Here is a 27,642-nt window from a genome sequence, read left to right as displayed (position 1 = left end):
CTCCTGACACTCCAATTCACAAGGTCTTTAGTGTCTCACCCTAATAGCTGGATTTTATTCATTTTTGTTCTTTTACATTCAGTTGAAATTCTACACATGCCCAAAGAATCCAGGGAGATTGAAGACATTACACAGCCATGTAAGATTTTGAGTACTATGCTTGTGTTATTGTAGAGGGAAGAAAATCTAGATAATTCTAAAATTTATAGGAAACCAGGCTTTGTTACTTCATTTATTTACAGAACAGCTTGTTTTATTTAAAAGACTTCTGCTGAGGAGAAAGAAGACAAGTTTTAACTATTTAATCTTGTCTCATGGGTTTGTGCTGTGGAGAAAATCTGGTTGCTTTTAATCCTGAGATCATTTTTGCAGGGGTTGAAGCAGAGAAGGAGAATAAAGAATAAAGATACATTTGATAATTTGAATTGCTTTTCTTCAGGTAGAATGTCTGTGGGAACTGAAGACCAAAAAATGCTGGAGTCCTCTGCCAAGGGATGATGACATGTTTATAATTTTGTAGAAATTACAATGAGACTCTTAAGAATTTATCTGGGTTCAGAAAATAATTTAGTATCTGTATAGAGGTTGGAAAGACTTCAGAGGGTGTGACTAACCAAGATTTTAGAAAGCCAGATTAGGAAGGATAATGAATAGTACTTCAAGGTATTAAATTTCTTTATGTGAATTTACTAGGAAAAAAAATATATTCTGATGGAAGCTGTGCTTTTCCAAATGTTTCCTATGTTGTAAGCACCTGGAAGATCAAGTGCACATATTACATTATTTCTTTGAAAGCAACTAATATTTGTACTTCTTAGGTTTGCATGAGGTAACTGTTGATATAAGATCAGCTTGAAGATGAAAGATTTATTCTAGCAAAGCGGGGCGAGATTTGGAATTAGGCTTGGGAAATAAATATTCAGAATTAGCCTGTGGTTGATGCTGGTTTCTTTTCTGCTCCTTTCTTATATCATTGTTTTGAAGCTCAGAAAACCTTAATAATGCTCCATCTTCTGGCTCCATTTGATCCTGAGATGTAAATTAAGGCTGGTTTGGAGTGACAGTCAATCCCTTCCTGATTCATTTCTGTAGCAAATTAAGAAGGCAGTGGATTTTTCTCTGGAGCAGAATCTCCGTCTCTGTCTTTATTCTGTTGTTTAAAGCAGAATCCTTTGTGCCTCTCTCACCTGAATTTTTATTTGTATATTTCTCTCTGATTCCATTTAGCCATTATCATTGCAGCTTAGTAGTAAACAGAGCTCTTTTACTAAATATAACTGTGGTACACTCACAGTTGTGTGCATACATGTGTACACATGCAAAAAGTGGAAAAAACCCCATTTTCATCTTGTGTTATGTGTCCAGATAAGCTGGAAGAAAATAAACCTACGTGGATTTGTTTTAATGTCCAATTCTTTCAGGTTTAAAATATTTTGAAAAATCTTAATTATTTTTAAGAACAGAGAAAAGCTTTGCAAAATTATAGTATAATACTAATTGAAAGGAATGTAAGGAACTCTCTCTCCTGGTCAATGCAGCATCAGTTATTTTGTTGAGACCTTTTGTTAAGGCCTTTATCCAGTCAGGTTTTGAAAACTTCCAAGAATGGAAGTTTTTGGAACACAGCCTTTCTGTACAGTGTTTTCCGAAGTTTCACTATCTTTGTGGTAAACCGACTTTTATTTACATCCAATAGTTGAAATCTCTCAGTTCAGCTTCTGCCCACTGCCTCTCATCATCTCAAAACCAGGGGTTTCTGTTTTCCCCTGCAGCTGCTGCGGGGCTGCCCTTTCGTGTCCCCGAAGCGCTGACTTCTGCAGGCTAAACAAGCTCCTTCCCTCAGCCCCTCCTCGTAGGCCTCGTGCTGGTGCCCCGGGGTTTGATCATCTGCACAATCCCTTGTTTGTCTGGAACCCTCCCCTAGAGACCGAGCGTGATGCAGTAGAACAGAGGGCTCATTGTCATCTGGAGAGCTTTGTGGTTTTTAATTTGGGTATCCCCGTGCCCCCTGGCCTAAAGTTTTTTTACTGTTTTATGTCAGTGAAATTATTCCATGTACTTTTGGGTATTGCACCTTCTGGTTCTAAGACCTCTTTATTGTGCCTGTGCTGCACTGGAGGTGCATGTAGTGGAGTTTGTTGAAGAAATGCCAGACCAATGAAGGGGCACTTAACATGGAGTGTATGATATCGAATATGTTGAATATACAATAACAATACAGATATTGATGTTGCTTCCACAGAGGCCTTTTGCTTCTCAAGAGGATCAGTCCAACAGCAGTCACTGTTAAGGGAGTATAGAACAGAGTGATGAGTAGAAAAACAGACTTCAGGCACCAGGGACCCTCTCTAGGCATCCTATTTGATGGTGCTCGAGTGGAGAAGTTTTTTCTAATGTCCAGTCTGAACATCCTAGTGTGTAACTTGCAGCCATTGTCACTTCCTTCCCCTGAAGGACTTGCAGGATGGTGTGGACATTGAGTACATGTTTCATATGACTATTTTTTTTTTTCTTAAATGCAGTTATAGGTATAAAGTGAAGACCTGAAGACAGTGTGAGAAGTGGGGTATTCCAGGATAATCAGAGCGCTCTCTCTTGAAATTTCAGAACTCAGCAGTTGAGAAGGTCAATGAGGAAAGGCAGTGGCTGTTTGTGCAATACTACTAATTTAGGCTCTGAGTGCTTGACACACAGCTGTTTGGTAAGCTCAGAATTAGAACTATTTGGAAGAGGGTGGCTGTTAGAGACTGCTGTGTAATCAGAAGTCGAGGACTGGTGTGAAGATGATGGTTGCAGGAGAGGCCATGCATGTTGTAAGTGGTTCCCTCTGCAGAAGGCAGTGCTGCTGAGAAGAGCTGGACTGGGTGGGAACACTGCTGTGTTTTAACTGCTTCTACTGCTGCCAGCTGAAATTGTTAGGCATGTCTGGCTTGTAACTAAAAATGTGGAGATATTTGAACCCAGGTTTGATCGTTATGGAAGTGACTATAAATTTGGGTTTGCAGCCAGTTTCAGGGGAAGTCTGCAATGTGTTGCATCCAAAAGGAATAATGCCCTTAAAGTCCTCCTTATGTACTTGTGTTTCGTTTTTCTAATCCTTTTGAGCATTTACATTGCATATTCTGTCATATTTCAACTTTCTGGACCTTTTTTTTTCAATTCCATATAGTTCTGCAGTTTCTGGTGTAGCACAGATGTTGTTTTCCAAACTATTTTTGAGGTAGTTTATTTTTTCAGTCAGTCATCCCCACAAAGCTGTTTAAGTCTCTCCCATGAATTACTTCATTGATACAAAAATCTCTGTGGTATAGAAACATTTGAGCTATTTTATTAGTTGTGCAAGAAGATGTGTGCTGGTGGCAACCACAGTGTAGTATATTGCTAATTTATATCCCTTTTGAATCCTGGTAACCATAGCACACAGTTATCTGTTTTTCTGCCTGCAGTGACTATACCAACAGTAGTGGTTGTCTCTTCTTCACAGCAGCTCCACTTGTCCTTGAAAGGTGAGATTTCCAAAGCATGCAAGCTAATATTCAGTAACAAACACCATGATTTCTTTCCTTTTCTTTCAGTAGGAGTTGAGAAGTGAATATATTCTTCTTCCCGGGTATTTTATCTTAAAATAGGTTTTATCAGTTCCTCCTAGCCCGTGTCTTGTACACTTCATAAAACATTTTAATTAAAAAGCATTATTTGTGGTATTTCCTTTGTCCCTGTCCAGTGGGAGTTATTGGGATGAATGTTTCCAGAAGGCTTCATTTTGCACTGATTGCTGGGTGGTTCCCTTCCTACATCCTGTAGAGTGTGAAGCCTCGTCTCCGGAATGTCTGTCTGGTCCAATAAAATGTTTGGGGAATGTGTTTCTGTGCAGTCACGTGGGGTATAAATCCCCTGTAATTGCATGTTGGATGCTCTGCTCTGGCAGGATTATAAACACGTGCAGGCGTTTGCATACTGGAAGTTTCATCTTGAAGATAGGAGCAAATCCGTGTCAAGAATTTTTAATTTCTCTTCTCCTCCATGTTGTTTCTGCATCAAGGCAGATGCTTTTGGCTTCTCTTAAAGGACAGGCTTGAACATGTCTCAGATTTCTAGATGGATGCTGGGCAGCTGTACTGAGAAAGAAGTTAGGTTGCTGTGATTGCAACATCTTAGGCCTTAGGCTGTACTGAAAAATAATGTCTCTTCTGCCATAAAGCAAAACCCTCCTTTTTGCTGTCCTGATGTTAAAAATTGTTGAAACTTAATTTTATTTTTTTTTAAAGCACTGGCAGCAGAAAGATGTGAGAGTAGCGGTGCTGAACAGTCAGTCTGTAGCTAAGAAAGAGGTGATGTTAAGTTCCAAAATACCTATTTAAGTTTTGAAAGAATAATTAGTATTTATTTTTAACTGCTGTAACTTATTTTCATATTTATGTTGTGTGCCTCAGTGCCATTATCTTGCATTTTTGTACTCTGGGCACTTTGTCTTTTAGTCCAGCTACCTCACTGGCATTAAGAAACCAATGGGGAGTGAGCTGGAAGTACAAGGCAGTTTCCTTTGCTTTTGTATACAGTTTAGGTACTTTGTAAGATACTTAAGTAAATATTTAATTTGTAAACTGATTGTCCTGGTTTTTTTAAGTGTAGATGAATCTAGAGATTTCTAGTACTGTTTATTTTCTTGATTTTCTGATCTTAAATATTACTGCTTGTTTTACAAGTTACATTTTTTAACAATGGCTATTCAAAATCTTTTACTTCATAGGAAATTGTAGCAAATAGTCCCGGAAAGAACTGCAGGAGATCTTTCTCTGGGCCTTAAGAAACCATATTTTTAACATCATTTTATGCCAGCGTATGTCAGAAGTACTCTATACAATCTAAACATGGAAACTTGACCAATCTATCCTAGTGCTTAATTATTCTTCCCTGTAGACATATTTTTCCTGATGTCTACTGTAAATCACTTTGACCACAATGAAGTCCATTGCAAGCTTTTCTGGTCCTCACCTTCTCTTATTTTAATTTTTTTTTCTCCCCTGAACATGTGTTATGGATTTTAGATTAGTGGATAAGCTTCTTTCAGTCTCATTTTCCTCTGATTTGGGATTTTTAATCTTTGTAGTGGAGGATTTTTTTAGCATATGATCATTGCTGCTTCTGAAGATGCTATAACTTGTGCATATGTTTCTTGGACTGTGGTACTCCAGAACGGATTTCTTTGGAGGCTCTGTCTGTATGAGGGGAGTAGAAAAATGTGGTTTGCAGTTGTGCTCTAGTTCATGCTTTTCAGTGCAAAGGTGTTTCAGTGTTGTGGTGCCAATTCAGATCAGCTTGCTGTTCACTGTAACTCGTTAACACCACTATTTGCCCTTGGAAGTTCTGTGTTCCCTTGCCAAGATTCAAATATCTGTGTATTTGCCATACACTTGGAAATCTTGTTGCTGTAGCTGTGAAATCTATAACAATGTGGTTCTGTGTCAGTTCTGATGGAGACGTGAAACCATCTCATGTGACTTTTCCTCCTTGCTGCTTGTTCACATAGGCATCCTGCAGTGAGGATGCCTCTGCTTCAAACTGCACTTAGAGGCATTTTTTGCCCTGTAGTGCTCACATAGTCTGTGCTTATCCTCCCTTGCCTTGCACATGAGGTGAGAAGAAGAGTAGTGCACCAGCTTCTGAATTTCTCTGCTACAAAGGTGATCAGCTAAACACTGTGAGGGTGGTGTCACCTCATGTTTTAGGGCTGGTGCTGAAGCTTCACAGTGACCCTTTGTGAATGGGTCTGGAATCTTCATCTCGGGACAAGCCTAAGGGACTCTCTGTGTGACCTCCCTGTTTCTGCTGTTGCTGTGCTCAATCTGCAGTGTGATGGCCCTTCTTCCACCATGGGATGATGGGTTGTCAGAGGATATCAGATACCTTGGGCCATTTGCAGATGGGATGTATCCCTCAATTTTCTTTTTGAAGAACCTTCTGATAGAGTATTTGGATTTCTCTGATGTGTGGCTGTTGGACAGTACACTACTTTTAAAATCTGAAACCCTGTTTTGGCTTTACAGAAATTAACCAGAAAATATTACTGTGGTGTTGACTGACTCTCATCTTCCTTAAAGAATAGTCTTTAAATTTTACCTTTTTTTTTTTTTTTAAATTTTAAAATTATTTTTAAGGGTAAAAACCATATGTCGTTTTCCAATCATGGAAGAAGGTTTTGGGACAATAAACAGATTGACATCACAGCCACCCCAAAACATGGCTCCGTAATGGGAAGAAATCAACACACTTGGAACATCTTTACAGGAAGTGAATTAATGAATTAATTCATTAACACACTAGGTAGGTGGTTTTGATGAATTGAGTGTTCCCGATGGCCAGGGCTGGATGTCACCTTGTGCAATGCTGCTTTGGAACAGCAGAGGGTACTGTTGGTGCAAGATAAAAAAAGTTTTTTCACACAGAGCTTGGAAAAAAGCTTTTTTTTGCTCCTGATATATTGTTCATTGGAACTGTTGACATGTTATTACATAGTCGTCTTTGGATCACTGCCTCGTCTTCATAGCATCCATTTATGGATTCACTAAGTAGTTTTGTGGACAATTCCCCAGTTAAGTATGAATGTTTTCTCGTTATTTTTGCTGTCAGAAAAAGTGCTTCAAAGATGTGTCTTCTGATACGGCTTGTTTTTCCTTCAGTGTTGTGGAAGGACTGTTCCTTCTTTGTTCTAGATTGAGGAGTTGATTGTGCTGGAGCTTTCCAGAGAGTTCTTCTTCTGGAGATAAAGTATAAAAAAAGAACAGTAGAGGTTTGGGGACAAAGTTGCAGTTATTCCCTCTCTTGTGTTGGACAGCCTTAATCTCTCCTCCTGTGTTTTATTTACCACATTCTTGCGTAGTCTCTGGCTGCTGTTCACTAGAGTTGGGTTTTATTAGAATGTCAACAGGTGGGCTGTTATTTAAGACCCGCTTTTAAGGAATGTTACCACTTTGCCAGGGATCATTTCAGTTCTGTGGAAAGGACCTGAGCTTTCCAAATCTTAAGTTTCCTGCGGTATAGTTACATGGTATGTTGATTTTTGTGGCAAATCTGCTCTAAGTGACTACATGGTAACATTTTTAAGGACTATTTTTGTGCTTCAACCAAACCCCTTGTTTTTACCACTTACCTTGATCCACCTGTTTCTGTTCACCTGGTGGTGTGGCAAACAATGCTAGCCTGCTCCAAACCAGCAGAAGACCAAAATGGAAAAGCTTTTTGCCAGTTTGACCGTTCAGCCAGAGGAGTTCTTGTGATGGCTCAAAGAAAGGGACACGGGGGAAGAGGCTGTTTGGGGCTGTGGTGGGAAACTGTGCCTTTTGTGACATCACTATTTAAATTTTCACTAGCAGAATGCAGGGCATTAATAGTCCACCTGCTTGAAATCTTCTTATGGGTGAAACTCGAGGGGGGAGTTTGTGGGTGCAGAACACATCAGTCATGTTGAGTACATTGAAACAATTGTAGAGAAACTGCCTGGATCCTGCAAGCTAACTCAGGTTAATTCCTGGTCAGAACGCTCCAATTTGCACATTGTTGTGTTTAACTGACTGCTTCTCTTGTGAAAGCCAGTAGTAAAGAATGGTTTATTATGGGTAATAGTCATGACCTCAGCTGGACCATTGAATTTTCACTCCTGGACTCAAATAGTAGCCATTAACAATATATTTCATTATCCTGGGAAGGAAAATCTTTGTAAGTGAACCTTAACCTTGTAGTTATTACATTTATCCTGTGCTCTACTCGGGATAAATTCAGTTTCTCACTTTGAAACACATTATTAAGACTTCTTGCCTGGCATAGCATTACCAGCAGACTGGAAAGTTTGTCTTCTTTGCAGTTGACTCCTCTGCATTTAATTTGTTCTGAGTCAGTCTCAAGTGAGTGGTGGAACTTGCACTAAAACCCCGAAAGCAATGCTGATATAGAACAGGGGTGTTTCACAGTCACAAAATAGTTGAGACTCCGAGGCACCCTCATTGTGCTCTTGTGGTTCTTTCTTACGTTTGAACAGAATTTTTTGCTTTTCAGTTTGTTCCCGTTGCCTCTTGTCCTTTCACTGGGCACCTCACCTCTGGGTCCATCTCTGCCGCCTTTAATCCTTCCCATCAGGTTACATTACTAAGATCCTCCTGAGCCTTCCCTGCTCAAGGCCGAACAATCCCAGTTCTCTCAGCCTCCCCTCACGGCAGATGCTCCAATCCTTTAATCATCTTAGCCTGTTGGACTCGCTCCAGTGTGTCTCCCTTGCAGTGTGGAGCCCAGCAGTGGCCCCAGCCCTCCAGCAGTGCCCCCCCAGTGCAGAGCCGAGGGAAGGGCCCCCCAGTCCCCCTCCTCATGTATCCCAGGGTGGTGTTGGCCACCTTTGCAACCAGGGCACATTGCTGGCTCAGTTCAGCTGCTCCACCCGGATTCCCAGGTCCTTCTCTGCAAAGCTGTTTTCCAGTAGGTTGGCACCCAGCCTGTAAGGCATAGTTATTTCTCCTCAACAGCAGAACTTTGCATTTTTCTTTGCTGATCTTTATGAGATCTGTCTGCCCATTTCTCCAGGCCTTTTCCATCTTTTTTTTTTTCTCAGCAGGAGGCCCGTATTTTCCGTCTTCCTTTTATTGCTAAATTACCTGTAGAAGTGCTTCTCGTTCCTCTTCACATCCCTCTCCATTTTCAACTCCAGGCAGGATTTGACCTTCCCAAGCCTGTCTTTGCACACTGGGGCAGTGTCTCTGCATTTGTCCTGGCTCACCTGACCCTACTCCCACCTCTTGTGTGCATTCTTTTTATGTTTAAGTATTGTGCCTTTGTATGATTTTCTGCATGTTGGCTGTATGATTCTTGAGCTTGGAGGAGGTCATTCTTCAAAATCAGCAAACTCTCCTGGACCTGTCTTCTCCCAAGGCCCATATCCTGTGGGTTTCTGTGAAGCAGGTCCCTGAATTCTGCTCTCCTGAAGCCCAGACTTATGATACTACAATTTACCTTGTTTCCTTTGCCTTAGTTGTGACTTAAGGCTTAGTTCCCTGACTTCCCTGACTTGAGTGTCAGTAGCATTAATATGCCAGTCTGCATTTATTGTGAGTTGGCCAGTTTGCATGTTTTAAACTGAATTGGGGTGTTTGTATCAGATATTTATATCTTGAGTGATCCAGACAGACCAGCTCTGGGTAAGTGCTAAATGTTCCTGCAGAAGGCTATACTTTCTTTTGGCATGTTCTTAACTTATATTTACTGATATTTGTTCCTTTGTTCAGTTGGTCTCATGTACCAATGCTGGTACTGATGCTATTAGTCTCTCTGATTCCAATTGCTGGACACAGATTTACTTTAGAAAAAAACTTCCATCTAGTTAGATGTCATTAAAGTTACTCCCTTGCTAGACCCTTTCCTATTCCCTTAATGGGGCTTATATTTGCACAGGCTGGCCATACCCTGGGTTGTTCTGAGATCATGGTGCATTTCTTCCTGGTAAAGCTGTCCTACCCTGTATGTATCCACAACAGAAAAACTGCACAACTAGCCTAGGAATTATGTAGGCTGTTCTGTTTGTTACAGCTCCAAAATCCATTCAGTATCCACGTGGCCATTTATAAGTTTCGTGTACCAGAGGTATGGCCAAGGTACAGTGGGATTCTGGCAAGAGGTCCAGCTGCTTTTTCAGGAGTGGTTTTCTCATTGGAATTTATCCCCTACCTTTCCTCAAGTTCTGCATCTTCTCCCCACACCCCATTATCTGTAGGCAGTGGCTGTACCTGATGATGTTAAAGGAGAGTGGATGCAGTGCTCTTGAATGCTGTGCTTCTGACAGATCCTAGTTAGCATCCAGTATTCCTGGTCATCACAGATGGTGAAATACTGGCAAAAATGCTTGCAAAGTGATTTTAGAAGGCTCTGCTTGCTGTCAGTCACTACTGCCAAATTAGCTTAATTAAAAGCAGCTGTGGGAGAGTGCTCTGCTGCAACTGATAACTCTTATTTCCTTCTCTGGAGTGTCACTGGGCCCGGGGCTGGTGATAACGAGCTGCCTGGATGCAGTGAGGATCTTAAGGTGGTTGCAGTTCTCTTCCATATGTGCAATTTTGAAGTTGGCCCTAAATCCTGCTTTTGGCCTGCGTTTTTCCATATGGAGTCCTTGGCCTTGAGATGCTGGGCTTTGTGTATCACCTTGAATAAGCACCTACGATGGTTAGTGTTGCCATTACTTGATTTGGTTCAGGAGAGTTGATGGGAATGTTTGTTTTAGTGTGGTTTAGAGGGAATGTCAAGGTTATACTGCCTGAGAAAGATGCTCTTTTATTAAAGTTCAAAAACCTCACAAAACCAAAAGAAGCTCTTCCCCTACAGCCAAAACCTGACTTTAAAAACCAACAGCTTTAGGCCATTTGGAAACATAGAGTTTGCTTTCTCGGAGTGATCAGCAAACCTTTGTGTTTTGTGAACTGCTGTCTCAGGCTTCTGCAATATTCTTCTTTTGTAGAATGCTCTGTTCGTCGCTGTCTCCCTTCACTTAATCCTCTCCTCTCTTTCCCTATCATCTGTTCAGCTGTGCAGGCAATTTCGCAGTCAAACTTGGGGCCAAAAAGTTGCCAACATTGATGACTTGTCACAAACCAAGAAGAGGCCATTTTCCATTTCTGAACTGATCTCAGACCTGCCAACACCAAGCTGTTGGGTTTTTTTGCCAGTCAAATCAAGTTGTGTTAGATGAGGCAGCTGTTTTAGAATAAGGTTAATAAAATGACTGTTGCCTTTTATAAGGAGTTTTGCTAGTGGAGTAGTCCAAAATTTGTGAAACTCTAAAATTTGTGAATCCCAGTGAGCCTGTGAAATCCTGGCTGGGAGCACACTTCAGCAGGTGGCTGGAAATGCTAATAAGGAATGGAGTCTGTTGTGGAACGCTGTGGAAGTTTTGTCTTTCTGAGATTACAGTGGATTTTCTTTGTGGAAATTGAATTAGAACGGGAGTTGCTCTTGGCTTCTCTCAATTTCTGAAGTTTCAGCTTTTGGTGAAATAGAGTTGGCAGTTTCACAGGATCTTAATAAAAAAAAATTGTTTTGGTGATGCTGCCACTACTGGATGCTGGATTACTGTTTCTAAGCAAGCTGTTCCCCTGTCATGGTATTTTCATTGGAATAGTTAGTTGATGTGGGTTGGTTTTTCCTTTCTGTTTTTGGGGTGGTTTCTTTGTTCAGTTTTGTTTTCTAGAGGCATTTTTGTTTGCTTGTTGCAAACATGCAGGAGACTTTGTGGCTTTCCCAAACAGGGTCACCCAGTATGTTTGGATGCAGGGTAGTTCTCTGGTAATTTCCTGCCTATTCCAGTTTTGCACACAAGCTTTGTGTCACTGCAAGCTTCAGGCTGATGGTCAAAGATCTTTTAAATACAATTTATCCTTGGACAGTAAATATTCTTGTAGCTGGAGGTGAGACTAGCACCTTTTTTTTGTCCTTTTGGTCCTTAGAGGAGAGTGGCAGCTTGGTTGTGCTTTTAGTTGCTGCTGACTTGGAAACTTCACTGTGAGTTATTTTTTTTAAAGAAGGCTGGCTTGCTTTTGTACTTGTACTACTTTTTCAGTGAAGTGCTCAGCAGTTTAATTCCATCAATCCTAGACTGGAACCAATGCTGCTTCTTATTTAACCTTCTGGATGCCTTGGAATTATTTTAATTTTTTTTTTCTCACTGGCTTTTTTCTCTTCCAAGTGCTGATTTAAAGGGATTCATTGTATTTTTGTATGTGGTGTGATAGGAGGAACACTTTTCCTTTAGATTGTCTCCAGCTGTATTTGTCCAGGGGCTGGGTGGTGTGGTGATCAACTTCCACTCCTGCAGCTGCTATTTCAATAAGTTTTTCATTGTCCTACAATTTCTGCACATGGAAATGAGGCACTACTGACAGGATTTAGTCCATCTCTGGGTTATTTTTCTTATGTTTTTATGAAGCTTTTTTAAAAAATTCAAATCGAGCACTTCTGTAAAAGAAAATAATAGGAAATGAGCATCCCTATATGCATTGTTCAAAGTTACTGTGATTTTGGGGGGGGAGCTTTTTTTGATGCTTTTTCCTCTTGAGTATGGGAGCTTTCATAGTCAGGCAGATACTCTGGGAACATCTTTATTTCCAATTTGCTTGTGTTGATGTTTGGCTTAGGACGTGAAGGCTTTTGTGTAGACATAATACCCTTTGTGGGCCAGTTAGTGTGTCTGTAAGGTAAAGACAAGCTGAAGGCACAAAAGCTGCTCCTCCAACCATTCAGCTGGGGAAGAACTTATGCTCAGTATCTCCCTATATACGTCCACTACCTATGAAATCACATACTCTTCAGATTTTGGAATCAGTTGTGGTGATGCTGTTAAAAACTATACAAATTCCCCCAAACTTCCCCCCTGGCCCCAAACTGCAAAAAAACGCGAGTGAAAAATGGATCCAACAGACTTTCTGTTCAGTATCAGCTTTCATGATAATAAATGATCTAGGTCGTTGTAATGCCGAAGAAATTCAGACATGGCCATTTTCTAGAGAAGATGCCTGCGAGGTACTTGTATTCAGAAGATGTTTTATGCTCATACACTTTTCTTGTACCTTCCTTCTTCCTGTCATTTGCTTGTGCTCTGGGCAGAGATGAGAGAGATGACAAGTATCCCTGTAAAGCTGTGCATGTGACCTTGCTGGCAGTTATTCTGGCAGCTGGGAGAGATGTTGTGTGCTTTAAGGCTTTGGGAGGCTTTTGACCATTGGCTTAATATCGTAAGTTGTAGATCATTTTCAAACAAACTCAAGAATGTGAGCTTCCTGATGGGAAGTATTTGTATTTCTGCTTTTGAGAAAGGAGGGGTTCCTGAGCGCTGGCTCGGAAAAGCCAACACACAGAAAAAGGTTTTTCCATGTCAGGGAGGAAAAAATAGTTGAGTGGTTCCAGTAGGCGTAAAACCCAGACAAGGCTATTAAAATAGTTGTTGTCCTGATTGTCATTAATTGCCTGCAGATATCTTTGTTTATGTAAAACAACGAATAATGTGCATCAGCCTTCCAGAGCTCTCTGATAGTTGTGTGTAAGTTTAAGACACAGCTCTTAGACTGTGTTCTGTTAAGGTAAAATCCCATGTCCATATTTAATAAAAATTCAACAAGAGTAAAGCAATTTATTTCTAATTATGAATGCTTTAGTTTTTATAGTATCCAAGCGAACAATATATATTTTGTTTGCAATATGAAAATACAGAATTAATTTTCTTTGTGCTGTGTAATTCCCCAACTGCCAGTATCCATTTTCTTTTTTGCCACATGGATTGTTATCTTAGAAGAGAGAAATTCTACTGTTTTGTAATTTATTGTATGTTCCACTGTGGAATTTGGGACTAGACTGACTTCGTGCTAAAATAATAGTTCATACTAAAATATAGAGCTTGGCTTAGGAGATCACAACCTCCTTAAAATACTGGGATTACTGAAAGGATTTCTCTCCATCAGGGAAAGAACCTCTTGGATACCAACTTTCTTGGTAGAGTTTGGCCTGGGTGTTTTTGTGACTTTATGGAGTTCTGTACCTTCTCCACAACTGTGTTCCTCAAAGCCGTGTATATTTTGATTCAACACCTACAGCATCCTGATCTCCCCTTTTCCTCTGTATTTGAGAACTGTCCATCTCTCTTCTGGAAGGAGCAGTGGGGGAGGCTGATGCTGTTGGCCATCCCCTGGAACAGGGAGCTGTGATGGACACAGAGGAGCTGCACATGTTGGATGCTCAGCGTGTTGGTCACATCACTGCGAAGTTATGTAGTAGATCCGAATAAATACTGATCTTATGAGTAAAACATACCAGCCCTTCTTGCTACCAAACAGTTATTTGGGCCCTGCTGAAGACAATAGCAATGTAATATCCTTCTGAAGCATTTGCCAGCTGGCGCAGGACACCACATCTTTTCATTCCATTCATTCATTGCAGAATAAATAAAATTGGCACGCTCAGACCGTTTTAAAAATACATCTGTTCAGAACGTGAGTGTTGTTCCTTCTGCAGTTCATTTGCCACTTCACTACAAATGCCCTGATGAAAAAGGAGCAGTGCACAAAACAGCAAGTGTAAAGGTTGGTTAGGTTCCATGAAATTCATAAATATTCGTTAAAGAAATATTACGACATCTTTCAAGTTCTGTATCACTAAAAGAGCTGTATTTCCAATTAAATTACAGGAAATTGAGAGGCGATAGAGAATTACTTTCTGTTTACAATGTAACAAGTAGATCTCGACGCCACATTAAATTCCCCAGACAAGTGATAATACTTTGCTATATCTATTCTTGGCTCTCAAGCCTTTTATCCAAGGGTATTTGGAAAAAAGCAGATTGTTTATTTTTATAGATGAGAAACAATTTAATCAAAGGACTTGTTCAGGGCTGCAGGGGTTATAGCAAAACTGCCCCTATTGGCTGTGGTTTGGTTTGCCCATGAGTTTGCAGGGACAAGCTCTGAACCAGCGGTGCCTGCCCTCCCCGGAGCAGAGGTTGTGCTGAGCCTCTGTGGGCTGTGTCAAGGTTCTTGGTGTGGAAACTGGATGGCTCCAGCTGAAGCACAAAAGGGACCTGATGTCTGGACAGAGTGGAGGGCCAAGGAGTTCAAGTTAGATCTAATCTTGGCTATGAAGTCAGCTATCGATAAAACAGTTCTGTTGGGTCAGCCATGGAAACAGAGAGAGAACCTACTGGCCTTCTTTAGTACTGTGTGCTTTATAGTGGTATTTAAAGAGATACTGGCTAGAGCAACAATGCAGAAACTTTTCACTTTGTACACTGCATAAGTGAATTAATATTTAGATAAGAATGAAATTTTTCCATTCTTAGGATATTTCACAGTGATGCGTGTTCCCAAATGAGGGTGAATCTTCCCTCACAGGTATGTTATCTGAAACAAGCGCCAGCCTGTTCCCACACCTCTGTACTGAAACAAGTATAGCCAGGTGGCACGCAGAACAGGAATTCAAATTTAGTGCAGCCTTGTTTTAAGACAATTTATTAAATCCAGAGTTTATTGGAAATGTTCTTTTCTTTACAATAAGATGTTTCCTGTTGCTGAAGATGTGTCTTGTTGTCGAGTGACATTTTCCTTCCCATAAAGGGACTAAGTTTGAACTCTGAACCTGGATCTCCTATCAGTTACAGACAGCACTGGACTGAAACTCTGCATATGTCTTGCTTGCCAAAACTTGCAGTCCCTTTATTTGCTGCTATTCTCTGTCACATCTGTGATTAGGAAGCGTGCCTGTGCTTCGTGCGTGTCATCATCATATATTTCTTATCTTAGATATTGAAAATGTTAGAATTACACTGCTCAAACTGAGTAAATTACTTAGCCCTTCCCTAAATCTATCTTCAGCAAATAAAACAGTGCATTGGGAAGTGAAGATTGCCCTATCAAGTAGTTTATAAGTGCAGGCAGTTGTTGTGTTTTACTAAATCTGAGAAAGGAGGTTCATGCTTTAGGTATCTGAGATCTCTGTGAAACAGAATTGAAATTATTCAGTTCTGTTCAATTCCTTGGGTATAAGAATTATCCAGAATGTTACATTGTCATGATAAGAATGGGTCTTAGTCAAAATATTTTTTCTTTGGGGCGGGAGATGTTCTAAGGCAGATCTTTTTGCCAAATGAATCCTAACAGTAGCATGTTTTTTAAGAGTGGCACTACTTTTGTGAGCTTCATTTCCTGACTAGATAAAACATAAAAATAATTTTTCTTATTATTGATTTCTGTGTCAGCAAGTTATGAAGAGTTTTATGCATTAAGTGTTTCTTCTCTGGTACGTGTCATGTTCCAGAATAGAAAATAAATTTTGATGGCTATTGGGGTGTTTGATCCTGTCCTTTTCAGTACTCAGCAGAAAAAGGGAGACAGCTGAATGACAGTCTTCGAATTCTGCAGTAAAAATAAAGCACCTATTTTTTTTCTTTTCATTCTGACTCTGAATCAAAGTTTTATTTGTTAATGGTGCTGCAGTTGCCATCCCCATTCCATCTGATGGAGCTCTGCAGGATATCTGGTCTCTGATCAAGCTCTGGAGGTAGAAATTACATTAAATGTTATTAAATACAGGTTGCAGTTCTGTAGGAGTCCGTAGGAGTATCTGGAGAGCGGGGGTATGGAATGAGAAGCTTACATGGATTATGCATGGAAAGCAGTGCAGACCTCAGAGCTTGAGCGTCTGAATGAGGATGTGCCAAATTACAGCCTTATGTTGTGATAGATTCTCATATTCCCTGTTTGGCTTGGCCTGTGGAGTGTATTGCTGTAATGGTATGTGGTATTGAGGCTGTGTTAAGCCTTTATTATTAAACTCTTATAACTCCTATGGGACTGATGGTTTGTGGTTTCTCAGGACCACTTCCAAAGCAGCACACAATCATGTTTTTTTTTTTTTTTCCTGGGGAAGTTACTTTATTGCTGAAATCTGGTTTTGCTTGCCTTTTTTTTTTTTTTTAAGGAAAAAAAAAGGATGAAAGAAGTTATTGGTTCAGCTTCTTTGGTTTCCAATAGGATAAGACAAATATCTACAAATCCTTGCAGGGGGAATCTGTAAAAAGCAATAAAAAGTTAGTGGCTTCTCAGAGGGACTTACTATAAAAGTCTTAACTGAAATTCTGAAACAGCACTTAGGTAAACATGCAGTTTATATACAGTTCTTGTTTAAATGTGGATTATGTTTGCTGTTCTCATTCTGTGTTGCCACTGTTTTCAGTTTGTATACTGCATTTTCATCAACGATGAAATCAAAATAAGAACAGTATTTGTATTGGAAGTGGGTCTGTGTATTTGCTTTTTTATGATTTTAGGAACTTAACACAACTGAATTTAAGAGCTGTTTTCACACATCTCTGGTGCAGTACCCATATGTAAAATGTTTATCCTGTGCTGTGCATCTTTCCCTCCTGGAGTACGAAACAGTTTACTGGTCAGGATCATCACTCATTTATGAAGACCCAAATCTTTGTTTATTTTTCTGTTTGGAAACCAAAGAGGTGGAAAAGATATGGCAATCAGTAAGGAGTAGCAGTTAAAGAGCTGTTTGGTGGCCAGAAATGCCTAGAGCTCAGGTGCACAATATATGCAGCAAGATGAGTAATGTAATTTGCCTGTCTTGGGGATGGGGGAGTGTGGTGCAGATTTAACTGGGCCCTGAGAAAGCTCATGGTTAACAAAACAAACAGGAGGAAGGACCTAAAATGGGGGACACTGGAATGAAAAGTGGGGGTGTGTGTCAGGAGATAAGGGGTCAGCAACACTTGAAGTGCATCCCTTGCCTTGAAATACAATCAGTTCACATACCTGGATGACTTAGCTGGGCTGTGGTGTAAGTGCAGGAGCAAATGTAGTCACCTGAGATTTGCAGGTTGGGGGGTTTTTTTGACTTCAGGAGAGGAGTCTGAAAATCCGGTTGTGTTCCTTCAAAGGCACATTCAGCTCTGTGTCCAGCATGGAGCATTGTTGGAACTGAGTTTAAATTCGTTCCCGGAGCAGCATTGGGTCTCTGCACAGTCTGTGTTGGAGCTCCTGGTTCCTGGATGAAATGGGACCCTTGTGTTTGTTCCAGAGCAGTCAAGCTGCTCTGTAAGCAGGGACCTGGGCAACACTCCTCCACACTCCAAAGGGGCTGTGATGCAGTGCATTTGGGTCGCCCTGCACAGCACTGGTTTTTGGGGGATGATGGAGCAGATTCATGTGTTGATTTGTGATGCTCTGTCTGGATGGTGGGAGGTGAGGGGAAGTGACCCAGAGCATAGGTCCCAATGCAGCTTTAACCTAAAGTTGACACAAAGTGACCCAAAGCAACTTTGCAGTCTGGCTCGTGAGATCTCAGCCATCATTATTCCTGGCACTGAGAGCCTTCTAAATAAGTGAGTGTTTATGCTGTCTTCACTTCTTCTGATGGATTGAATAAGATCCAGATTTACATTTGTATTGTGCTGTATCTTGGGGTTTCCTTATTTTCTTTTTAGAACTGCTGTAGTCACTGGAATAAAGATTGTAGTTAACATAAAAACAAGGTGTAAAAGGCTGGCACTGTGGTGTGTGCAGCCTGAAGCTGTACATATTGGCAAGTCACTGTGTGCCATATTCCATGATTTGGGCATAAAGGCTGCCCTTCAGTTAGAGCAGGATAAAAAACATCTAAGCTGCTTTGTGGAAGTAGGTAGCTGAGAGGTTGGGGACTGCTCCTTCAGACATGAACACCTCTTGGCACCTAAACCAAGGGCCTGTGTAAGTGGGTATGTTTTACGTTGTACCTTAATAAGTTTTGAAAGATAAAACCTTTGAGGATTGCCTTTGAAAGGTAGAGCAGACTCAGGGCTTGGGGAAAGGCACTGGGCACAGACTGAGCAGCCACTTTGTCTCAGCAAAAAGAAGTCTAGAAAGTCTGGAGGATTTTGAACTGATGACTGGAAGAGATTTGAAGCTAGAAGCAAAGAAACATTTCTTCTTATGTTTGTGAAAGCAGGACTTGGTGTATTTGCAATAAATCTGGCTTGCCTCAAAGAAGAGCTTATTTCCATCAAATTCTGACAGAAATAACCTGTTGTTCTGAATTTGGTTGAATGTGAATAGCTGTCTGGGTAGAAGAAAGGTGACACATGATTATCTTCTCAGCTTTTTTCAAGTTTATAGTATCTTCCCTTTTGAAGTGCTAGTGCCAGAAATAAACACAGTGTTTTAATAAAGATCTATGATTTGTGCAATTACTTGTGCAGGTCGAGGGGGAGTTGACTCTAATAGAGGTTATTCACAGTGAATTTGATGTGGAAACTGTGAAACTAGTAGTTGCATGGAGGACTGGCTTGGAAAAGGGAGCTTACTTTGCTTGTAAATTAATTTTTTTATATGAGGAAGATAACATTCTTAGTTAAAGGAATGAAATATTATACTATTTTTGTGGGCTGCAATAATGGTATTAATTTGGTTCTTGCAGTGCTTTTCAGCCATTCTTAGATAAGTCCTAATATTTCATGTGCAGTGTTTGAATGCAAAAGATACTGTAGGAAAATTAACAACATTTAAATTTGGCATTAACTACAAAGCAATACTTCATGATGATAAAAATCTCAACAGTTTTTTAAAAGTAAAACCCCACAGAGATACTTTAGAATTGATGGCAGATGAAGTTAATGCAGTTAAAATGAATTAAACTCCTTGCTATTTAGAATAATATAATGATGTCTGAATTTTATTCCCAAAAGAGGAAATACAGTTGTTAAGTCCAGATGGATTTTTGTTTTTACTGGAGTAAGTTTTGAGACTAGTGATATCTTCTTTTTTTAGTGTTACTACCATACCGTTGGAATTGAGACAGCATAGACCTTCTTTTTTTAAATCGTTTTAAACCCAGTTAACAGTCTTACTGTGTTTATTTTGAAAATTAGCACTTTCATATTGAATTTTTAAGAGTTGGAAAATAAGCACGAGGATGATGTACGGTGTAGAGAAGCCAAGGGCTCGGTCCTGTGTCGAGGTATTGTCAGCTGTTACACAGTAACTGTGTCACTGTGATTGTCGCCTGCCCAAATTTGGGGGGATGCAGCAGGAGCTTAAACTCTTTGCAGCAGGCTAAGTCTGCTTGGGCTTTTTGCCTTGCACTGAGGGCTTGCACCTTGGCAGCATTTGTGGTGCTGCAAATGATGTGTGATCAGCTGAGCACATCTGAAACCTAAGTTACAAAGAGAAACGTTCAAGGATTCGATCTGTTAATTTAGCCAAAACTGAAAGGCAGTTCTGCTGTTGCTGTGTCAATATAAAGCTTCTCTTTCCATAAAATTATTGATCCTGTCGTGGTGGTCTGTTATTTTTTGTGTTTTACTCATTCACAAGTTGTCTCTTAAGTTCTGGACCCAATTCTGCTCCACTGGTAGTGGAGTAGAATTTGGTAGGCTTGCTCCTTCAGTTAGGATTGGCATGAAAATAGATGGCAAACCATGAGGCTTACTACCAAAGTAAGTGTTAGCTTGTCTTAAGTAAGCATAAAGCTGAGGAAAAACCCATGCTGTTGAGCATAATACCATATTGCAGCTCCACTTGGAACAGAACATCAAATTATTACCAATAATTTTGCAAAGATTCCAGGCTGGAAGGGTGGTATATGATGAAAATGAGTGACTGCTGTAGGGGTTTGGACCATGAGGTGAGCTAAGTGCAAGCAGGCAGTAAGGTATTCTGTGTGGCCAAATGTTGTTGCATATATAAAAACTAGGAACTTTAAACCACAATTGACAAAAAGGGTGCCCCATCATATAAAACAGTGACAAAAAGTATTGGATGTTAGCTGGTGAGCAAGAGTTGTCATTGCAGTCATGGATAAAGAACTGCTGTGATCCCCAGATGGGGATAAAAGGGTATTGAGTAGAGAGGTTATATTTTCTTGATGCTGAGGCACATGTGCTGCATAAAGGAAAAAGGTGAAGGTTACTGATGAATTGAAATGCATTGAGTTGGGGAACCACTAGTGTGAGTAAAGATGTGGGAATCATGGTGAAAAGTGCAAAGGGCTTGTCTTAGCAAACAGTGTCAGGGAAGAATTGATCATAACAGGCAAGGCCCCTAAGTGGGGACAAAACATTGGTAATACATTTGATAAGAAAAAACTCTCTAGTCCATCAGTCAAAGCATGTTACGATTCAGTTTTGGTAGGGTCAACCAAGCTTATTAGTCATAAAATGAAATTATTTTCAATGAATTGTAGCTACTCCACTGGGTAATGACACTGCATACTCCGTTGTTCTGCCTTTGCTAGATTCCTCTTGTTTTGTCTGGTTGCTGAAGAAGTTGTTCTGCTTCCTGGCAGAAGGGAGCACGAGGCATTACTTAAGCAAAATAACAAAAAAAATGTTACAGCAGGAAATGGTGCTGAAAAAAAAAGGGGAAAATGAACTTGTACTCTTGTGTTACAGATTCAGTGGTTCTTTCCTTTGACTCCGTTGGACATACAATAGGCTCAGGTACAACATTGTGTTCTTCTCTATCTCCCACCTCATGACAAGGCTTCTACTTAACTGGACATGGTAGCCATGTTGGGAGGCAGGCCACTGAGTCAGAGTTTTGTAGGAATCAACCATCTAGCCAAAGTGGGTAAATAGGTCCTTTCCTAAGTATAGTGGAAGTGTTCAGTTGTAGTGTGACACAAGGATTAACATGCAGGACTCCGTCCGTTCCCCAGCGAGGCAGGTGACCTGGACAGGTTGGTGATGCAGTTTGTGCTTCTCTTCTCATGTCTAAAGGCATTAAGATGATGTCACCCACCAGCTGAAGAAAAACTGTCCCATGCTACAAGGAGAGTTTCTTCTCAGCTAAACAAACATTCGAGTTATTTGGGGAAAGACATCAGGAATGCTTCCAGGAACGAGAAGGTGAAAGAGTCGTAACTAAAAAAAAAAAAAAAATAGGGCAAGAAACTTCTTTTTTTTGGGTGGAGATTGACCAGCATTTTCAAACCCCAGGGCAAATCCTTCCCAATCTAATTTCCTTTGGAACCTGAGCCTGACCTTCAGTTAAAGTGAACCAGAAATCAGAAATTCTTTTGTGTTGGGGCCACTTCATTAAATCAGTAACTATCCATTGGGCTGTGTGCAATGCACAAGCTGCAGCCAAGGCACACCACAGTGAGCATGATACTTAATGAAATTCAGTTTACAGCGTATGTATAATGATATATGAAGGGCAAGGGAAAGCCTAAGAATTGCTCTTTTAATGTAAAACCCCTAAACACTTAAAAGATGGGGGTATTTACCGTCTTGCAGAAAAGACAAAACCTTCCCTTGGATCATTTTTTATTTTATCTTGCTTGCCAGCCTTTCCTCCTAGATTGATAGGGGAAACATGCTGCCTTCCAACATAGCACCTGTCTTCTGCCTGCACAGTTTGAGAGAGAGCCTACTGCCTGACACTAACAGCAAAGCTTGAACACATTTCTGATTTACTAACCCCAGAGCTACTGGAACTAACTTTGTTTTAAAACACCCCAAATGTTTTCTACTCTCCCCGTATCTTCTTTAAAACCTATATCTGGAAATAGATCTATTCTGGGTGCATGGTCTGATGTGGGAGTATCTCTAGAGTGCCAAGTGGATATGTTGTGTTTATGGCAGGAAGACACCCTCTATTAATTCTCTTTTACTAATTAATACGTTATAGCTGAAGTGTGTTGTTGCCTGCTTCCTTCTGTATTGGGTGATGGTTTCTTTAGTCTGAAAAAGTAGGGAGGAAGTTGCATAGGTGTGAGGTACAAAATCTGTGAGTAAAATTCAGGGAAGGACATCTATGGAGTTAACCATAAATGCTGTGTTATGATACTACCAATAGGAAAGTAAATTTAGTTATGAAAAATAGTTCAACTGCTCTGTGTCTTTTGGATTTCTGTTAATATGGAGGGTGGGAGATAAGCCACTGGACTATCTTGGTGGGTTTTAAAAGCACTGATCTTTGTTCTGCTTGCATTTTGCAGCTCAAGCTTGGATTGGTTAGGATTTAAGACAGTAAGACACGATCTTTTGCAAACCCTTTGCAACAAGACTGAATTTAGTCATTGAAGGAATATGAAGAAAACTCATATATTTGAAAAGGGGGGCTCAGAAATTTCCAGGAGAGCTGTATGTTTATTGCTTTCATGTTTAGTACTTCGCATTCTCTGTGGTGCAAACTTCACTTTGCTCTGAACTGATATGTGTTAATAAGATGTCAAGATGTGTGATGTCTGTCCAACTGAGGGATAGCTTTCCTTGTTGAACAGGAAGGAGAGAGAGAAAAACTGTGGCTATTGTGCTTCCGCTGTCCAGCCCATCTCACCTTGCTGCAGACCCAGGAAAAGACAGAGCCCAGAAAGAACCCACAGAAACAATGGCAGCTCCAGGCCCAGCCATTCCCAGTAGGTGATGTTTCAGGTTGGGGTAAGAAGGGACTAAGATTGCATACTTTGAAACATAAAATTACGTATACCTTTTTCTTTATTAGTCAAAATTAAACAGCTGAGAATAATAGTCTCCCTGTTAAGACTTCATGCTGCTTAAAACTGGTACTCATTGACTTATATTTGCATATTAAACAGCTTCTTAGAATTGCTCTTTGGTACTTGCTAATCATACCATGTGAAGGGCAATGTTTTGTTGCAGCTTCTGTATCTTATTTGAATTGACTGTTTGTCCTTGTCTTGGCTTTCCCCTTAACTTTGTCCCACATGCAAATCTCAGTTTTCAGGGATGCTGAAAATCTGTCCTTATGCAACTCAGATTAATGACACTCTCTGGGTTGTTCTGCATAAACTTTCTGAACCGAGTGCTCAGAAATTCATTTGGCTATGGAGTCTTAATGTCCTGCTTCATAGGAGATGATTAGAGTAGAGGACGTGCGAGCCAAATGTGCTTGGAGTGAGGCTGAACCGTGAGGTTCATGCCGTGGTCCAGCCTTCACAAGTCCAGATGTTTTTGTGATTCTCTTCACGGCTGTCCGTTCCCTTGAAAGATAAAGTTTGAGCAGCAGAGATAAGTGTTTCTTGTGATGTCTAGGCCAGTGTTTCAGCTGATACCAGAAAGGAGGGTGTCATGCTCTGAACTTGGGAAAACATTAATCAGGACACACGGTGTTTGAGGAGACCTAGATTTCATTCACTTGCCATAGACAGCTAGTGCTACTTTTATTTTTTCTTCCCTCTCTCGTTGCTTTGTTTTATTTTGTTGCTACCAAATCAAACTTTGGACCTTGAAAGTCAGATTTATATCCCTGCTATTTTTGTTCAAGACTTTGTTCCTACCTCCTGTGTCTGAGAGCAAGTTACATTTTTCTTCTCTAAGCCTCACAGGGTAGGAGTGCATTGAATGTGCAACTTTCCCATATGCTACTGTGCTTGCTGGAAATACTGAGGTTCTGAATACCTTACAGCTGTAGGCTTATGCTGTTGTTAGACATGTTTGATTGCAGTACTGACCACTGGTTCAAAGCAGATGTTCTCACTGCAGGCTTAAAAGATGCTAGTTCTATCATCACAAGCTGCCAAGTGTGATCTAGGTCTTGTTCAAATTGTTCAAATACATTAACTTTTCTGTTGTTATTGCTTTTTTTCTATTCGATTTAATTATTAACCCTTATCAAAAGTTTGATTTGATTTATGCAAAGAAGATAGATCTTTACACTTTGGTTTAGAGTAGCATATCTGCTGCAGCTCATGTGCTTGTGAAAGCCCACGTTTCCAGATGCTGAGTTCACAATGATGGTGGAGTAATCATCTGAAAATTTAAATCTGTGCTTATTTAGGAGTTTGCTGCTAGTGATTGCTTATGTCAAAGTCCTTAACTATTTTAGGAGAAACTGTGAGAACTATGAAGGAAACTTTCTCTGTTTTGTTCAGCTGCTGAAGATGCTCAGATAACCATTTTGTGAAGGATGAGAATAACCCTGTGTCTGTCCTCCCGAGTGCAGCTCCAGAGTGAATTTGGTGACTGCTTGCCTACATTTTTGGATGGAGAGTGGTATGGATGGAGGCCAGGAATAGAAATACAACTGAAACCACGAGGTATCAAATTGGTAGAATAGTAATAGATTACTAGTATAAGAGAAAAAACGTTGGTGACTTGCAGAAGATTCCTCACTGTTCATTTGCTTTCTCAGTGTGACTCTGATAGTACAGATGGCTACAATCTCAAACTCTGATATTTCCCAGATTTCCAGGTTAGTGGAAATTAATTTAGATGTTATGTTAATTAGCAGGAGTTGTGAGGTCAGTGTTCTTGATTTGAGAAAAGCAACTTAAATTTGAGTTTGGAGCTGATGTGGTTCTAATGTGTTGGGTTTTTTTCCCCCTAAATTGCATTTCTAACTGTCTTTATTACAGTAATTACATGTGGTAATGATGGAAAAGGAGAGATGAACTTACTCTGCTGCATTTTTCTGCATTCCTGTAAAGCAGAAAATAAATGGGAAATATTACATATTTTCTCTGCTGGTTTTAGTGGCTCTATTCTGCAAAAATCCTTTTCCCCTTTCGTTTTTGATTAATGAAGTTCTGCTTCATTCTTTATTTCTTTGAGCTGTAGACTGTGGGAGCTGCTTGAATCTTTGCCAGTGACTGTCATGAAGCAGTTGCACAGTCCTTATGTGGCTTTGCCAGCATGTTCAGTATCATCTGTCTTCTTATTAGTGCTGTGTTCCACCAATTGAAAATACAGCTGTGAATGAGCTGAGGTGCAAATGCCAAGAAGCAGCTTTAAGAATACGTCAAATTAAAAGTATTTCAATGCGATTTTTCTCTCTCATGTGGCATCTTCTCTGCCTCAAGTCAGTACATCCTGTAAGTCACTAAAAGCCAGTATGGATTATTGCTTTGTTAATATTGTTCTTGACTTTTATTAGGTAATACGATACAATTTATGGAATAAAGAATATGTTGGAAGACTCAGTAGGGCAGCATTAACTCCATGGGCCAAGTGGATTCATGGTAGTAAATGAAACTAATGCTTAGCAAAGGTTGCAGTCTGGCTTGAAACAGATGACTCTCTGGGAAAAGCAAAAGGGCATATGCAGTTCATAGGAGGAAATGTTTCATCTTATTGGAATCTTTCCGAAATTCAGCTTAAAGCAGTCAGTTGCTTTGCTACCTTTGGAGGTTGCTACAGTTTTATTAGGAAAACCAGTTGTAAGGAGATATATACTCCATGTTAAGGTAACCAGAGCCTTTTAAAATGTAATATCCCAGAATGACCTCTTCTTTGGTTTACTGTGCCTATGTTGGAGGTAAGACAAGCAGGCAGAAGACCTTCCTGATGGATGACCCATCCAGCACTACCAGCAAGTGACTGCTTACTTGTCCTTTCTGTGCCTGGGGGATGAACAGTGTAGTTGCAGTGTCTAATGGAGGAGACCCCTCTGGTGTGTTGCTTTCCTCAGGCTGTAAAGGCTGGGTCAGGTGACTTTGGAGGCCCCAGTCAGGAATTACAGGGGGGAAAAACCAAACCAAACCACCCTGAAGGTGTAGAGGTAGAAATTACTTCCTTTTGCTGCTGAATCAGAAACATTTAGGTGTCACCAGGGCATGCAGGGCTTTGTGACTGAAGACACATTTCTTCCCATCCCGCTTTGAACTCACAGGTTTGTGTTTCAGTTGTGCTGATAGTGCTTGGTGTATCGATTTCCACTAAATATGGCTGTTTTCAGCAGGTGCAGTACTTGGAAAATGAATATTGAGCTTGGTGCAGCAGGATTGACATCTTTAGACAGTTTGCACAGTCCGTGAATATAGAGAATAGATGTGGAGTTTCAAGTTTTGCTGAAAGAGTAGTTTAGCAGACCCTTTTGCTCCCCAGGAAAGAAAAAAAAAAAAAAAAGGAAACCTAAGTGAAGCTACATTAAAGTTTTTGAAGAATTAATTTTTTTTCACACATGGTGGAAATGTCAAATGTGGAGATGGTTCTACACAGGCATAGATTGGTGAGGTACACTTCTGTTGCTGGGCAGCAAGGGCCAAGCACTGAGCTTTACGGGTATCAGTTCTGCTGCTTTTATGTATTTTTATGGAGCAGGGAAAGGCATGAAGGACTGGGCTTTGTCTTGCCCATTTTCTTGGTGTTCTCCTTGATGTCACTTGGACAAACCTGGGGAAAAAGGTTGTGAAGTGTGTATGCAAAAGAGTAAATGGGGGTGAGAAGGAAACTGGAACACAGACATGCATATAGTCTGTGCAGGACTGTGTTGAGGAGCCCAGGTGGCCTCAGCTTTGCTACTTATGGACTTGGCTTTTCACTCTTTTTTTTATTCCCCAGTTATTTAAGTAGCCTCAGAAGATAATGCTTCCATCAGTAAATTCCATCACTGACGGGGTTAAAGTGAAAATCCTTAGGAAAGGATGCAACATTAAGTCTTTGTTTATCCAGTACTGTGATTGTTCCTCAGTAATCCTGAGTGGTATTTTTTTAACCCTGGAATAAAAGGTTTCTTTTGTCCTTTTCAGTTGATCCATTTAACATGAACTTTTTTTCATTAATTCTTTCTTGTCTCTTGAGTTCTGGCAGAATTGCTTTACATCAGCTGAACTTTTGTAACTGTCCATATGTGTTTTGTCAGACCAAGGTGAATGTGATGCGTTTGACCTTTTTTCATTGCAGAGTAAATAATTTTACCTGTGACCTTTGCCACAGATGTGGACAGTGGCCAAGGCTCAGTCCACTTGGAGCCTCAGTTCTGCAGAGACCAAACTGCACTGGACAGGATGAAGTGTATCAGGGTGGTCTGAGCTTTTCTTGGTAGGACTTCTGTCTCTTGAAAATCATACTGATTTCTTTGACAAACACAAACATTTTGAATAAAATCGCTAAAATTGAACCTTTCTGCCTTCCCTCCTGTACTTGCAGTTACCAGTTAAACACAGAACTAGAACTGCATATAGCCTGTCTTTATAAAAAATAATTAGTTTTCTATTTCTGTGGACAAAGTTATTTGTGCTGTTCTATGTAGCTGTCTGCTAAGAGGAATAGTTTCAAGTCATCAGTGAAATTGGTTATATGTAGTTTGAAAAGATAAAACCAGTGAGCCACGTTAATTCCTGCATTGTTGATTTCAGATTAGTAGCATAAGGGGAAAATTTTATCCATTTTTCTTCTGTGTAGCT

General features: G+C 40.3%; 1 protein-coding gene across 5 annotated transcripts in view; it reads left to right on the top strand.

Annotated features, from left to right (window-relative positions):
* The window catches only part of ST3GAL3 (ST3 beta-galactoside alpha-2,3-sialyltransferase 3), a 173,529-nt gene that overhangs the window by 18,200 nt on the left and 127,687 nt on the right, over window positions 1-27,642 (top strand). Inside the window, exons 3-5 of one of the 5 annotated variants that reach the window (XM_018072250.1) lie at window positions 20,945-20,992; window positions 22,763-22,914; window positions 24,462-24,555. The exons of 1 other annotated variant lie outside the window; for it this stretch is intronic. In XM_018072250.1, the coding sequence (XP_017927739.1) occupies window positions 20,945-20,992; window positions 22,763-22,914; window positions 24,462-24,555 (294 nt within the window). Of the gene's footprint in view, window positions 1-20,944; window positions 20,993-22,762; window positions 22,915-24,390; window positions 24,556-27,642 lie in introns of those variants that run through there. 3 more of the 5 variants (XM_029959663.1, XM_018072252.1, XM_029959664.1) reach the window with 3 other exon arrangements.

The sequence above is a fragment of the Manacus vitellinus genome, unplaced genomic scaffold (genome assembly GCF_001715985.3).
Source record: "Manacus vitellinus isolate BGI_N305 unplaced genomic scaffold, ASM171598v3 scaffold_21_pilon, whole genome shotgun sequence".
Classification (NCBI taxonomy): Eukaryota; Metazoa; Chordata; class Aves; order Passeriformes; family Pipridae; genus Manacus; species Manacus vitellinus.
The sequence above is the reverse complement of the archived record's forward strand: the minus strand, read 5'-3'. Positions and strand labels throughout refer to the sequence as shown.